The 15,716-nt window shown below is 38.8% G+C and overlaps 1 protein-coding gene across 5 annotated transcripts in view; it reads left to right on the top strand.

Moving 5' to 3' along the window:
• Positions 1 to 15,716, top strand: part of Arhgef33 (Rho guanine nucleotide exchange factor 33) — a 114,979-nt gene that overhangs the window by 30,512 nt on the left and 68,751 nt on the right. For all 5 annotated transcript variants that reach the window (XM_063229529.1, XM_063229543.1, XM_063229548.1 and 2 more), the window contains exons 4-7: positions 294 to 343; positions 7,451 to 7,615; positions 7,943 to 8,064; positions 9,502 to 9,644. In XM_063229529.1, coding sequence (XP_063085599.1) covers positions 294 to 343; positions 7,451 to 7,615; positions 7,943 to 8,064; positions 9,502 to 9,644 — 480 coding nt within the window. The remainder of the gene's footprint in view (positions 1 to 293; positions 344 to 7,450; positions 7,616 to 7,942; positions 8,065 to 9,501; positions 9,645 to 15,716) is intronic.

The raw sequence follows: 15,716 nt of genomic DNA, 5'->3' as shown, positions 1-15,716 counted from the left end.
CCCAGTTCTGTTGGGAAGTTTCCCCGCTGTGGTAGAACATGATTTTCTACTACCAGAGTTAACTCTACTCCATGGTTTTTACTACAAGGTAGATACGGTTTAGACACTAGGGTGTACAGTAGATATGAAAACCATCTACACCAGCTTATTTTTTTGTTCTTGAATTGTTAGTTTCTTGTCATGCAGGCAGCAACAGAGAGTTCAGGAAGCTCTCCCATTCCCTGCGTGTATCTTACAAGGACAGGAAAATAACAATAATTGTCGTGATTGAACAAAGCTTTTTCTCCCTGCAGGAGAGAATGAACATATGCCGGTGAACAATCCCTCCACACAGATTTACCAGGTAAAGACAACTAGATTCTTCTCAGTGCTCCCATGTGTAATAGTGGTGACTGCCCTTTATGTACAGAGATTTGTGACACTCACATGTGCTTCCTCATACACCATCACCTTCTTCTCTTATCAAGAGCGTGTATCCTTGAAAGAACTAATATTTGGTGGACACGTTCCTCCACTAATAAAGTGCAGTCCCACTGCCCTGCCTCCTCCTGTGGTGCTCGCCTGCTGCCACCGTGGCTGTTACACTGTGCAAGAATATTTCCGTGAGAAAGGAGACAGCAAAATCTATTTTTCTTAGTGTACCGTGTTAGCAGGGAGAATTGCAAGTTGAAAAGGGGTTATTATTTCAAATGCTCAAATACGGTGACATCAAAAATTTTAAGCTCATTTTACATTGAAGGAATAACCTGATTGATAAGGAAGATAAAAGTTCTGCAGAACACCTTTGCAACAAAGGTTACCTCAGACTGTTGCACCCTGTTAATAGAATGTATTTGATGTGTATCTTCCACCTATACACTTAAAGGACAGTCCTTATATCATGGAAGCTTATTCTGACATAATTTACAATATAAAAGCGTCTTGGGCTAGGGAAACCCATGCTCCTCACTGGACTTAGGATAGTGTTATCTGGAACACATGAGAAAGAAGATAGGAATGGCGGAGCATAGTGCTGGTTGAGAGAAAAAAGCCTTGCTCAGTTGGCTCTATGATTGTGAGCTTTGCTAACCGAGGAAAAGAGCAACTTTCCAAGCACAAAGATAAGCATCCAGAGGAGTATAGTTTAGGAGAATGTTTGTTAGATTGACAACTAGTTTCCATAAATACTGCTTAGGAGTTCATTGCTGTGGGCTCATTTAGGGTGAGGCAGTAGAGGATTATGAAAACATTTAAGCTATACTGATCTAGATTTAGATCAGCAGTAAGAGGCTGGAGGAAGCAGTCTCATTTCAAGTTAATTCACATTTCTTTCTTTCTTTCTTTTTTTTTTTTTTTGTCTTTTGGTACCAGGGATCGAACTCATGACTGTCTGCTTTACAAGGCAGGCGCTTATGCCGCTGAGCTAAATCCCCAGCCCCCAATTCACATTTATTGAGTGGCTACTATGTGCAAATGCCACTGCTAAGCCTGATGGAAGTTTTAAAAAATGAAACAAATATTCTCATCAGTTTTTAAGTGTCCACAACTTAGAAAACACGTGGGGGCTAGGGATTTGGCTCAGCGGCATAAGCGCCTGCCTTGCAAGCAGGCAGTCGTGAATTCGATACCTGGTACCGATAAAAAGGAGAAAGACCAAAAAAAAAAAAGAAAGAAAACACGTATGTGTTCATACAGGTAGGCTGTTGAAAAAATTGTAATGAAAGCATTGATATAATTCTATGGGGGAGAGATGAATTAGTACTGACCACAAGACTTGAAGTAGGTAAACTAGAGACAAACTGATCATTTGACAAGTGGCTAGGAGGAAGGTCTTTTCCGGCAGGGGGATACGGCCAGTGGAGCCCGGGAAGAAGTAGGCCTTCACTCTGTACTGATTTGATGCTTTCCTGGCTCAAGGTTGCTAAATGCTTTCTCTACGCACTTTCCCTCTGCTCATGTCTGAACAGTGTGTAGCATTTGAATGAGTCTGAGTATCTCCTTAAACTTAGGTACGAGTTAAAGTCCATTATAGCTTTTATGTAGGTCGCTCCCTGGATGCTGGCTAAATATAGCCGCGGTGGGGACGGCCTGGTTACCTTACTGTACACAAATCCAAGTACATCTGTTCACAGAGGAGTACACGATGCAGTGAAGGTGAAGTTGGTCTATATGACCTCAGTGGTGCTATGCTGACCCATCCTTGTTTTAAAAGAACACTTCCCAAGTCTGCTTACTCCAATCAACGTTTAACCAAAAGACAAAGCAGGAGAAATAAAGAAGAGGAAGAAATAAAGAGGAGGAAGGAGGGAGGTGGGGAGGAGCCAGTTATAAGAGAATACAGTGTATATTGGAAGGGACAATATCTGAAGCAATATATGAAATTCCTGCAGTTATTTCCATATTTATTTTCTTGATAGATCCTAACTCTGCCTGATGTCATCTACAAAAGTTAATACTTGGTTTTTGGGTCTTAAAACTGTCTCTCTCCTCATCTAGAATGTAAGCTCTAAGGGCAGGAACTCAGTGTATTTTGTTCTTCTTTGTATTCTTGGCATAAAGTAGAGTACTTGAGATATAATACATATTCATTGAATACTAGCTGAATGACTGAACACGTGCAAGATGTGTGTATTGTTTTGAGCCAAGAAATCTGAGCGGTCATTCAAGGCATGATGGCAAACAGTGTTGGGAAAAGTGGTTCTTTGGAAAGAAAGATGAGACCCAAAGAGTTTGGTAAAAGCTTAAGTACAAAAACCAAAACACTTTAGGATACGTGTTTATTTTGTCTCTATGTGAAATATCTAAGTTTAAAAAAAGCCACAAGAAATTACAACCAAAAGAGCCCAAGAGTTCATCCACATCATAATTTACAATTTTTTAACGTGAAATATTTTGAGCAAATTCAAAGGCAAATACCAAAATTGGAAAGATACTTACAACAAATATTTCAAAGATTTAGTGACATATAATGAAAAATTCCGACACCCATTTATGAAAAGGGCAAAGAATGCAAATTCTTCACTCATTTGTAGCCTTGACAGTGTAAGTACTCCATTTTCCTCATTTTTATCATTTACATTTGATAAGACACATTTTTCTAAATGCACAAATTTAGGATTATTACATACAATTCAGAATGTTTCTAAGAATATACAACCCACTCTCTGATTAAATATATTTTTATAATTATTAAATCATTGAATATTTTGCCTCCCTTCTATATAGATTTTTCTTTTGGGTTAAATATTACCTAATATCAGGATGAGGATTTAGCTCAGTGGCATAAGCGCCTGTCTGGCAAACGCAAGGTCGTGAGTTCGATTTATGGTATCAAATCCCCCCAAATAGTATATATATATATATAATTTTATATTTTTGACTCATAGTAAATGCATATTTCATAATTTATTCTGAGGAAATAATTTGAAATACACAATGAAGTTTACATGGCATAATATAGCAAAAAGTATAATATACCTGGGTGTGGTGGCAAACACCTATAATCCCACAGTTGCAAGGCTGAGGCAGCAGGATCATTGTGATTTCAAAACTAGTGTGGACTACAAGGTGAGTTCAAAGCCAGCTCAAACTGCATAGCAAGACCTTGTCTCAAAAAAAAAAAAAAATACTGGGGCTGGGGATTTAGCTCAGCAGCATAAGCACCTGCCTTGAAAAGCAGGCAGTCGTGAGTTCGATCCCTAGTACCCATAAAAAGGAAAAAGACAAAAAAAAAATACTATGACAGCATTATTTCTAATTGTGAAAAATGACCACTTCTCAGTATGAGTGAATAGGTAGCTAAACTCTGGCATATTAAATACCCCTTAAAAGGGATACTTAGAAAAGGTTTGAAGGGTTTGGAAGAGGGCTTATATAGTAGGGGCAAAAAATATGAAGGGCAGAATCAAAATATCTGTAGTGTGATCTCAGCTATATAAATATCTTCATTTAAATGCACATAACAAACTATAAGAAAATGTGAGTGCTAATGGTTATATGAAATAACAAGACTTGGAGTGATTCGCATTTTTCTTAATTTTTCTCTGTAATCAAATAATTTACGTGCCAAAAGGACATCTAATTGAAAGCCTATGAGAACCAGTCCTACAGTAATGGGTTTCATCATCAAAACTGCCATTGAAGGTTTTCTATGATTTGTTAAGTCCTAGTTGAGCCTCAGTTCTTTTTGCTGTTGCGGAGTATTCTTCTAACACTAGAGAAGTTAGAGGCCTATGGTGTATCCAAGGATCGATAAAATAAATTTTTAACACACCAGGATTTACATCAGCATTAACAGGATCCTGTAAGAATGGCATGAAGGGTCAGCTTCTGCAGGGAGCACACAGGAGCGGGTTAAGAAATTTAATCTTGATAGTCAGCTTACTTCCTGCCCACACTGTGCTTTAAATCATTGCATTTCTGGGGATCAGTAAAGAGGCCTAAGATTAAAAGGTGGACAGTTTTATTCTGCAGTGACTCTGGTCCAGGGGAAAAACCAAAGCAGTTGCCCGGCATTCTTGCTATCCCGTGCTGCTCCAGAACAGCCACGTTTACAGAATCAAGTGTTGTAGGAATGTGCCATAGCCTATGGCAGTTTCCCAAACCTTGACATTCCTGGCTTTGCAGTTTCCGATTCACAGGCACACCTTGCATTTGACTCTGTAGCCTCCTGACTTAGGTAATGAGCAGAAAGAAATGGGAAGTCTGTGTAAAAAACAAGTTGGAATTCATGAAGCATGTAGTTTGAGGCCTGAAAGAAAGATCTTTGTTGGGAAAAAAAAAATTGGAAGACACTGCCTAAAATTCATCTTCAGAAGAGTTAAGAAGCCAAGAAAATTGAGAAGCAAGCACTTAAGAGCAGGAATTAGGAAGAATTCGGACTCTTCTCCCCATTTCTCTGAGCCTAAGCTGCCCTCTGTGGTACCCTAGGCTCTGAAGTACAAGTCCTCCCTGAACCTGCCTCCGGTGGGAGCCCGCCTTCAGCGGCAGGATGGAGGGATCATAACCTCTCTAGAGCAGCTCCATGAAAAAATCAACGAGATGAGGAACGTGTTCAACTCGCTGGAGTACAAGGTAGACTCCCATTTCTAATCCTTGGGGTGGGCTGTGGGCTGAGATAAGAAAGCGGAGGACAGAGCAGAAAAGAGATGTGAAGACCGTGCCCTCCAGGGATTTTTCATTCACAAGTGATGTAAAACCAGGCCTCGCCTGTAATGCCAGCACTCAGGAGGCTGAGGCAGGAGGATCATTGCAAGTTCGAGACCAGCCTGAGCTACAAAGTGAGCTCAAGGTCAGCCTCAACTGCATAGCGAGACCCTGTCTCAAAACAACAAACAAAAAAGGCAGTGATGTTGTTCTGGAGAACCAGTCTGTAACAACTAGAGCTAGTTAAGCAGCTGAAGCATTTTAAAAGTCACCTATTGTCGCAGTGTGTGAGCCCTGGCTTCCCCCGGCTTGTGAAGCTGTTTATAAAGCAGTAGTGACTCATTCAAAGAAATATATGGAGAGAAAGTGGGCTGGCAGCTCAGAACAGTTTCAGAATTCCCAGAGTCCACATGTAAGCTGCCTGTTAAAGAAAATTTTGATAGTTTTAAAATTTTTTTGAGAGTTGAGGGACTACAGGTGAAGAAGTCTTTTTTCCTAAGACTCTGTTGCTGTCTTTTGGCGTCTAGCAGAAACCACACATCCGCCTGTGGGAGCAGTGATAATGAAACCTATTTCTTTTGGATAGTGGTTCTCTTTTTTTCCTAAGCAAAACTTATATGTCAGGGCACTGAAATAAATGTCGGACTTCCTTCCTTTAATTTTAAAAATTGTGTACTTTTTACTTTGAGTTTAGATAACTGTCAATTTTATTATTTGCACAGAAGATGAATTTGCATAATAAAAAAGCCAGATCAGAAGATAGTTGATCTAGTGATTTAATCCAGCAGGATGACTGAATTAGATGTACCAAGGTCCATCACAAAGATTAATTCTAATTAAAATTAATTGGAATGAAAAATAGATTGTTTATCTTGTTTCCCAGTTTTCCATCTATAAATACTTCTTAGGTTCTCCTTTTTTTTTTTTTTTCTTCAAAGCAATCTCTTTGGTTCCTCTTATTTCTGCCTTTCCCTGTCCTAGAAAGAAACTGTGAAACACAAAACACTATATTTTTAAAATGTAGCACAGGATATTGAGTCTTTATAGTGGAAGATGTCTTTGCAAATTGGTACTATTTGGATGAATTCATTCTGAAAATGTTTAGAAACACACATATGAAGAAATTTTGTTATGGTACCTGGACTGTAGCTTTCATCCCTTAGTTGGTGGATACTTTAAAATATAAAATAAACCTAATCAGTTCTATTTTGAAAAGTGGAGCTAAGAGGTCCTTTACTTAACCAAATAAGATCATAAATGTCCAGAAAGCAGTATTGTTGTCATATTGTTACTATTTGTCTGTTGAAATTGCTTTTCTCATTTGTTTAATAATTAAATCTGAACCGTTAGAAGTACTCCATTTCTCTTTGTGCTTAATATTTTGATTTGTCACCTAAAGAGGAAAAGAATGAAAAATTTTGAACACCTATGTCAAGCACAAGCTTGGTGGTAGATGCTATGCTATGTTGCTTCGTTACGTACTCAAGCCAGCCCTGTGACAGCGATATTATTATAATTATTTTAAAATAAGGAATCTGCTACAAAGAGGTTAAGCAACTTGACCAAGATCTTAATTCTTGCATGAGACTGCTGGGATTCACCCCCTACCTAACCCCCCTTTCGTGGTGTACAACTTGACATCCGAAGTCCAGCATGCATGTTCCTGGGTGGCCAGGCTTGCCTGCTGCAGGGACGCCCAGCACCACTGACCTGCTCAGCTGCCACCGCTGTAGATACATACATCTGTGCTTACCTTAGGGATTAAAGCTCACTGTCACGGAAAATGTCATTACCAACTTTTTCAGGATAATATTCAAGGATAAAAAAAAATACAGAAACAAAACTTTTTTTCCCTTTCAAAGACAGTTTCATCAATCCCTAGTTATTACTCATTTTACCTTTTAGCTTCCTAAGGACTAAAAGAAGTGTATTTATTCTCTTATCATACAAGGAAGAATATGACCCATCACTCTGTTCACAGAATTCAGAGTTACCAGGTTAAGACTCTTTTCACATTTGTATATTGCTTTTCAGGTAAACTTCACTTTTATCACAGGGTTTAAAATAAATGGTAGAGTGCAGGAGCACTTATCAACTTTATTGCTTTCTTGCTTGGCACTTATTCATTATGCACTGTGTAAAGAATATACTATTTTTCCCTAGACAAATGGCGCCAAGGTTGCCTTAAGTTTTCCAAACTCAAGCAAACGAAGTCTGTAGATTTCCAAGAGCCTGGTTTCTCAAAGAAAAGACAAACCCAAGGGGTCAATAGTGCCACTGATAATAATTTAGAGCAAGCTCAACTCACTTTGCATACTTTATTTAGTTGCAGGCCCTGGCCTCCGAGCTGAAAACTGGATTCACAGAGGCAATGCAGGAACTGTCACGCATTCAACATGGAGAATATGCTTTGGAAGAAAAGGTTAAGAGCTGCAAGTGTTCCATGGAGGAAAAAGTTACTGAGATGAAGAATTCATTGAACTATTTCAAGGTAGGTACCTCGTTTTTTTCCCTCTAAAAAAATGAATCTTGGTCTTTAGTTAATGGGAGCAGAAAATATGCCCTTTCCCTAGGAGCCAAATATAAGAATTTGTCATCTGCACCATTCACTAGTTACCTAGAAAAATATCTATTTGGTGTTTTTCTTTTTCACAGCCATGTTAAAATTGGAGGCCACGATAGAAGTACAGTTTTAAATCCTCGTTAATTAATTCCTTCTTTCATTCAATAAATATGTGCTAAAAGCTTATGGAATACTAAATATTATATACTGTCATTCCATGTTCCAGTTTAAAATACAGAAATTCTTGTGTTTTAGGAAGAGCTGAGTAATGCTATGTCAATGATCCAGGCCATCACTTCCAAACAAGAAGAAATGCAACAGAAGATTGAACAACTGCAACAGGAGAAACGAAGAGAGTCTCGAAAAGTTAAAGCCAAGTGAGTGTCTTAAAAATATTTACCAAAGGCCAACCCATAAGCCCGTACAGAGGCACCGAGAACAACTTCCCCCAATGTCCACATACAGCCGCTGGCCCTGGGGCTCTGGGAGTCGGCGCGTGACAGAGAGCAGAGTCCCATGGAAGCTGGTTCATTCCACAAATGGATGGTAAATACTACAAAGGAAAATACACTCAATACAATATGATGTGAAATGAAAATAACATAAAATGGCATGGAGGCTTTGATCACACCATCAAAAGATAATAACTGGAAAGATATATGTAAAAATAATGATTGTTTTATAAAGTGTTGGTTGTGTTAAGATTTGAGGCCACCAGTGATTCCTTTTTTAAATTTGTTTCCTAAAATTTCTCTAAGGCTGCTATTACTTTACTTCTTTTGTTTTGTTTCTTGTTTTTTTTTTTTTATTGGTACCAGGGATTGAACTCACGACCATGCGCTTGCAAAGCAGGCACTTATGCCACTGAGCTAAATCCCCAGCCCCTTATTACTTTACTTCTATGATTGAAAATAAGTTTATGTTAAAGAGTGTCTCAACTTAAGTTTCCCCGCTCAGGGTATGTAATCTTTATTACCGAATGTTTTAAACATTATTGCATTTGAAATAGAAATATGAGAATATTTGTGTGACCCTGAAACAGGTTAGCAAACATAAATCATCCCAAACTATAGTTACCTATAAGCTTTAAAATTCCTGTTGAGTAGCGTGTGATGACACACTCCTGTAATCCCAGCACTCGGAAGGCTGAGGCAGGAGAACTGTTTGCAAGTTTAAGACCAGCGTAGGCTACAAAGTGAGCCCAAGGCCAGCCTGAACTGCATAGTGAGATCCCGTCTCAACAAGATAATAAATAAACAAATAAATAAAATTCCCGAGGATAGGGATGCCAGTGACAGAAAGCTAAGAATGAAGAAATTATAGTTAGAAGTGATTTGCAGCTATCTGAAGCTTTTTCTCCAGCTCAAATGACAAATTAAGTTAAATTAGTAATTATGCGAATTACTAATAATGAGACTCTTTTCTCTTTATGTTGGGGCTCAAACCCAGAGTCTTGCACGTGCTAGGCAAGCTCCCTACCACTAAACTATACCTGCAACCCCTAAGTGGACTATTTTCAATTTGCTTGTTTGTTTGAGATAGGGTCTCCCTATGCAGTTCAGGCTGGTCTGTACTCACTATGTACAGACTGGCCTCGAACTCCCAGCAATCCTCCTGCCTCAGCCCTCCCAAGTATTAGAATTACAGGCACGTGCCACCATGCCTGATGGTTTAATGAACCATTTTTAATTTATGAAAATAGCTATTTTTATGACTCAACCTAATAATTTGGACATTTTCTCAAGTTGCTATGAACTAAATCCCCTCCGGATAAATCCAAGAAGAAAACTACCTTTGTTGTATCCCTTTCCCAGGAAAACTCAAAAAGAAGAACACAGTACCCAGGCTGGGCCTGCACAAGCACAAGGAAGCCCTTTCCGTTCCATCAACATTCCTGAACCTGTTCTGCCAAATGAAGACTTTACCAATATTTTGCCTTCTCAGGCCTATGAAAAAGGTACAGTGCACAAATCATGGTCAATGAACCAAGTATTCCCCCACCCTGATTTCTAGAACCTGTGGGTACAGTAATAAGAATGAACTTAAATGCTCCTCTTTAGTAGAGGAACACGATATACCGCCCATAATTTTTCCTTATCACCAGAAGTTAGGAGGATCCAGGGGACTCAAGAGCTCCTGAAAATTTGCCCAGTTTTGAAGATTTTCAGGAAAACACTAGTTTGGATTCTTTTGTTTCAACTGGATTTAAAATGATTTATACTATACCAACCATATGAAAGAACTTACAAATTTTACTCTAAAATTGTGTTTTCATTGGCACTCTGACTCAGTACCCATTCTTCTCTGAAACAAAACAAGACAAAAAATAACACAGCTAGTGCTATATGTGAGCTGTAACAGTCACCAACCACATCCCTGAGCTGAGGGATGGGAACAGAGCTTACAGAATGGCACCCTGGCAGTATAAGGAAACTAGCTTTCCAACCAAGGAGATCATGGGGCTGGGTACAACTCAGGAAACAATACATTTTTAAAATGTTTGGCTCATCTGTGTATTCTCAACAATGTCTTACAAAGCATCTCTACACAGAAAAGTGAATGTAGAAATTCACACTGTTTACGTGGCTTTCCCTTATTCATTTATTCATTTATTTATTTTTGGTCTTCTATAGAAAGTCCTCAAAAGGTAGGCTCAATGATTTCTCAATCAAGCGTCATTCTCCTCTAAGGAAGGGTTTGTGTTTTTGTATCCTTATGGCTTAGGGAACAATTTGGCTTATAGTGTCACAGACAGTAAGCATATAAAAATCAGAATCAAGTGGCTTTTATGGGGAGTCCCTCTTTATTTTTCTGATGCTGTAGGAATTTAAGAGACAGCTGGTGCAGCCAGGACTCACTTGATGTAATGGGGATTGGGTCCGTGCGTGGTTCTGTTGTCTTTGCTTTGTAACTGGGAGAGCAAGTCATGGAAGGATGATCCTCACTGGAGAAAGAGTTCAGGATTGGTTTGGAAAGCAGAGATGATCATTGGCAGATTGCAGACAGCTGCACAAGTTCACAAGATAAAGTATCAAAAGTTACATTTTAAAACAAATGTGTACATTTTTAGGCAATGGACCAGGCCTTTCAGGAAAGGAATAATCACAGGGCTTGTTCATTTCACTGAAAACAGCTGATTCAGATGATTCCAGGCCCCATATGGATTTAAATGAACAGTTTTCCTGACAACTCCTCATTCTTTTCATGCTATTTACATGTGGTTATAGTTTATTCTACTAAATTGCTGCAGAATATTTGGGGTTAATGTGCTGTAATCAAATATTCCAGATACAGTTGGTGGTAACATATTAAAATTTAGGGTCAAAGAACTAAACTTTCAGAAAGTGTTGGCTTATCCATTTTTAATGAGAATTAGTGCATTTGTTATCTATTGCCCAAAATTTAGTGCTAAGAGCAGTAAACATTCATTATCTTGCAAGTTTTCTTAGTAAGAACTCTTTGTATAGATTTGCTGAATGCCACTGGCTTAGGGTCTCAGGCAAGCTTGCAATCAAGGCACTGGCCACGGCTGAGCTCATCTGGTGTGCACAGTCTGCTAGGGGGCATCTACTGCCAAGCTTACTCACGTGGCTGTTAAAGGGTCCTGGTCCTTGTGACATGAGCTTCTCAAAGCCGCTGCCTTACAACGTGACAGCTGGCTTCCCCCAGCACAAATGATCTGAGGGAATGTTCAAGATGAAATCCGTAGACTTTTTATAATCTAATCTTGGAAGTGGCATCCTAGTCTTTCTGCCATATTGTATTCGTTAAAAGCCAATCATTCACTCCAGCTCCTACTCAAAGAAAGGAATTACATACGGACGTGAATCCTACAGGAATTATATAAAGGACATGGGGGTGACTGGGGAACAGTCTTTGAGGCTGCTTTCCATAAATGGCTAAGCCTCCATTTTAAAAGGCAATGCCTGAACTGTGTCCTCGATGCAAAAGCTTCATTCATACACTAAGTGTACAACTGACAAGTTTAAGTATGTGCTTCTGCAGGACCAGATTTACCTTTCCTTTGGATTCCTTCTCCTACCCAAGAGGACTTCAAGAAGGTTTTTTTATGTAACTAGGCTCTTCTCCCCTATTACTCTCACCTAGTTACTCTTGCTTAGGAAAATTGAAAGCTAACCTGTTTGGTTTTTTTTCCCCAGTGCTAAGGATGAAACCTAGGGCCTGGGCACACTAGGCAAACACCTACCACAACTGTATCCTCAGCCCTGAGAGCTAATTTTTTGAATGATACAATTCCATGATCAATTTCCTCTTTCTTATCTCCTATTTATTTGACCTTCGCAGTATTGGCTTCCATCCTTCCCTTTAACCAAGACTCTTTCTTTCCTCTTCTTCATAATTTGTACCTTAGGTTCCTGTTTCCTTAGGATGACTTATTTACTTATTTATTTATCTATTTCCTTTAGGCTATTTTCTGTGCTTCCTTGATTTTCCTCCTACTTATGGTTGCTCCTTCATAAATTCTGTTTGGCTTCCAGATTGTCCTCAAAATAAAGCCCAAATTTCTTTCTTTTTTTTAAATTTTATTTAAGGAGAAAAAGAAATAAAAAGCATAAAAAGGGTACAAATTATACAGAATTTCAGAAAGAATAAACAGTAGGAAATCACTAGTTAGTAGATAACATATTGTTATCTTAGAGATAGTTGTTCAAGTTACAAAATTGAAGCATATAAAGTGGACTTTAAAATAGTGAGAGTGCAAACAGTTCTGTTCAGTGATCCAACAAAACTCAGTAATATGGTTATCTATCTTATACACTTAAATGTACATGCAGTTATATCGTTTAGAGCACTTTGTTTTCCTCTCTTTTGTACAATGACAATTACACATTTTGGGTTTTATTACTCCCACAGTTCTTATTACTTTTTTTTGAAGAGAATAAAACCAAATGTGACATATCAGAACAGAGTCAGTCAGATCAAAAGGATGGACATAATAGATAATGTAAAAACAAAATACTAGGTGATCAACAATGGTTACCATACTGCCTCTTGCTATCTTAAAAAGAATTGCCTATATCATCAGTTATAATAAAATTGAACAAAATAGTAAAGAATAAAACCAAAACATTGGAGACATTACGGGACTTTAAAAGAAGATAATAGTCAACCAGAATAGGCGTCATAATGAATCTTATTGTCTTCACAGTTGTTGCCTATACTTTCGAACTTGGTACTATCAAGCAAAGCAGAATAGGGGAAAATCGGTCATAGCAAGATGGTGAGGGCAATACAGGGTTTCAAATCAAGTTAATAGGAAATCAAAGTGTGTTACTATAATGTATCCTGCTATTTTTTTATTTTTCCCTTAATTAAAAATATAAAAATAAAAAAGTAAATAATTTTAAAAAAAGAAGACTGAGATAAAAGAGGGCATAACAACAAAACAGCTCAGGTCAAAGCATAACCATTTAAGCAAAATAGTGTTTCACCACAAGATATCCTGGCATAAAAGTAGTTACCATAGTGTCTCTTTCCTTGAAATCTTTGAGTATAACTTAGGATACTGTAGCACCAAACATATCAAGACAATGTAAAACCATTCAAGAGAATGACAGTATTACAGGGTATTTAGAACCAACTATCAGAAAATGAACAATGGTTTCTGTATAATCTCCTTGTCTATAAAAGTTTTTGCTTGTATTATCAGATATAATAAAATCCAACAAGATATAACCTGTTAAGACTGATAGAGACAGAAGAATAAAAGCTTGATGGGACTTCAAAACAAGATGATACTAAATCAGTACTAGCTATTATAATGTCTTGTTTTCTCTAAAATTAGCTGTTCCTACCATCCAACCTTCTCTGCCTCATTTCTGTTGAGAACTTTTTCTGTCATTTGTCTTCTTTATTTCGCTTTCTGCTCCATTCATTGTGGCCTCTCTGCCACTATTTCTAGAATCTTGGTATTTTCCTTTTTTAGAATATTCTGCAGTATTCTCTGTAGAGTTGAATTGGTGGTTGCAAATTCCCCTAGTTCCTCTTTATCCTGGAAGTACCTTGTTTTTCCATCAATTTCTAGGGACAGTTGTGCAGGATACATCAATCTTGGCTGGAGGTTATTATCTTTCAAAGCTTGAATTATTTCACCCCATGCTCTTCGTGATTTGATGGTTTGTGCTGAGAAGTCTGCTGTAATTCTGATGAGTGTTCCCTTGTAAGTGATCTGTTTCCTGTCTTTGATGGCTTTTAGTATTCTGTTCTTATATTGGATTTCTGGAATTTTGATTATTATATGCCTGGGTGTAACTCTGTTTGGGTTGTAGGTGGCTGGGGTCCTGTATGCCTCATACATCTGAGTATCTTTACCTTTTGCTAAATTAGAAAAATTCTCTTGGATTATTTCTGTGAATAGCTTTTGTAGTCCATTTGTTTGTGTCCCTACTTCTTCTTTTATGTTCTTAATTCTTAAGTTATAGATCCTCTTATCATCTTCTAGCCTTTGTATTATTGCTGTTTGTTTTCTTGTTATTTTTAAGTTTTTCATTTCATGCTCCCACATTGCAAATCTGCCCTCCAGTTCAGATAACCTGTCCATAGTTTCTTTCAAGCTGTAATGCCAGCTTTCGATAGAGTTTTTAGTTTCCTGATAATCTCTTTGAACCTGCTTCATGTATTCTATGTTTTCTCTATTTTCTCCATCAAACAATTCTCCCCTTTTTTTCTGTTCTTCCATTCTACCATCTGTTTTTTTCTTGGGCAGTGCTTAGCATTTCTCTAACTATTCTACTTATATCTTGCTTTATTTCATTAAATACTTCACTTTTGAACTCATCTATGAGGCTCTGGAGATATCACTTTATGTCTATTGGTGCCGTGTCTGATAGTGCATGTTTTCTTTCCTCATTCTCCTTTGCATTCACGTTTCCTGGATCAGTGTTCTCAGGATTGGGGACTGAGGACCCTTTCTTGTTGCTTCGTCTTCCCGTACTTTTTGTTCCTTCCATACAAGCATATATAGGAGGCCCCATTTCTTTCTTTGACTGTTACAGTTTGTTTGAATTGTGCTGGCTAGGTGTTCCCACCCACTGCAGTGCACTAGAGAGACATAGACCTGGGCAGCCTGTGCTGGGCCTGCCCCTCCAGGTCAACCTACCGAAGGCTTCACTGCTAGGGTGTACCGCCAGGCACTGGGACCTATGTTGGACTCGCCTACTGGGTCTTAGTCAGCGGCATCACCCAGGCCAGGCACTTCCCACCAATCCCGCTTGAGAGGGGAATATGCGACTAAAGTTACTGCAGTGTCCTGTTTTGGCAAGTCTGCCCAGTCCCAGTATGTCCTTTGCTGAAGCCTCCTACTCTATGGAAGGGTCCCTGTTCTGCTCACTCACTGCAGGTTGATGCAGGGCTCCCTGCCAGTCCCGTTCTCAACTCTGTTCATCGATTCCCACTTTCAGAGTTTTCACGCATCTCTCTCCCTGCTGTGCTGATTTGGACGCAGCAGTGGTAGCAGGAAATTCAAATCATGGCTTCCAAAGGCACGGGATCCAGCTTCCGTGCTGAGATTTTATCTGTTCCTGTTATAGCACTGAGATTACGTTTCTAGTTGGTTTTCTCTTAGCTTAGTTTGTTCCTGGGTCGGCAGGGTGTATCTCCCATTGCTTAGGACTCCACCCCTTTCTGGACACTAAGCGGGGTATCTCAGAGAGCCTCTGTAGCTGCTGCTATCTATCCTCCATGTTCTCCCAGAAGTCTAGTCCAAATTTCTTAACACGGTTTACATGGCTGTGTACTAAGTAGCCTCTGCTTTTATCTCAGATTCATCTTCTATTACCCTCTAACTCTATCTCTATATTCTTTTAGATCTTGCGGTGCCCTGCAGTCTGTGGTTTCTGGCCCTTCACATTTGTTATTCCCTCTACTCATGTCCCTTCCTCCCTTTTACCTTTCTGGTTAACTGGTTAACTCCTATTCACCCTCCAAGGTCTCTGGGCCGGGGCTCTAATATCTCCTCTCCAATGTGAAATTGCTACAACACTGTTGAAATAAGGTTTGGATTCAGCCA

Source organism: Cavia porcellus, unplaced genomic scaffold (assembly GCF_034190915.1).
Source record: "Cavia porcellus strain 051 isolate PalLab524CR breed Dunkin Hartley unplaced genomic scaffold, mCavPor4.1 scaffold_1, whole genome shotgun sequence".
Taxonomy (NCBI): domain Eukaryota; kingdom Metazoa; phylum Chordata; class Mammalia; order Rodentia; family Caviidae; genus Cavia; species Cavia porcellus.
This window is presented reverse-complemented; position numbering and strand designations above follow the sequence as displayed.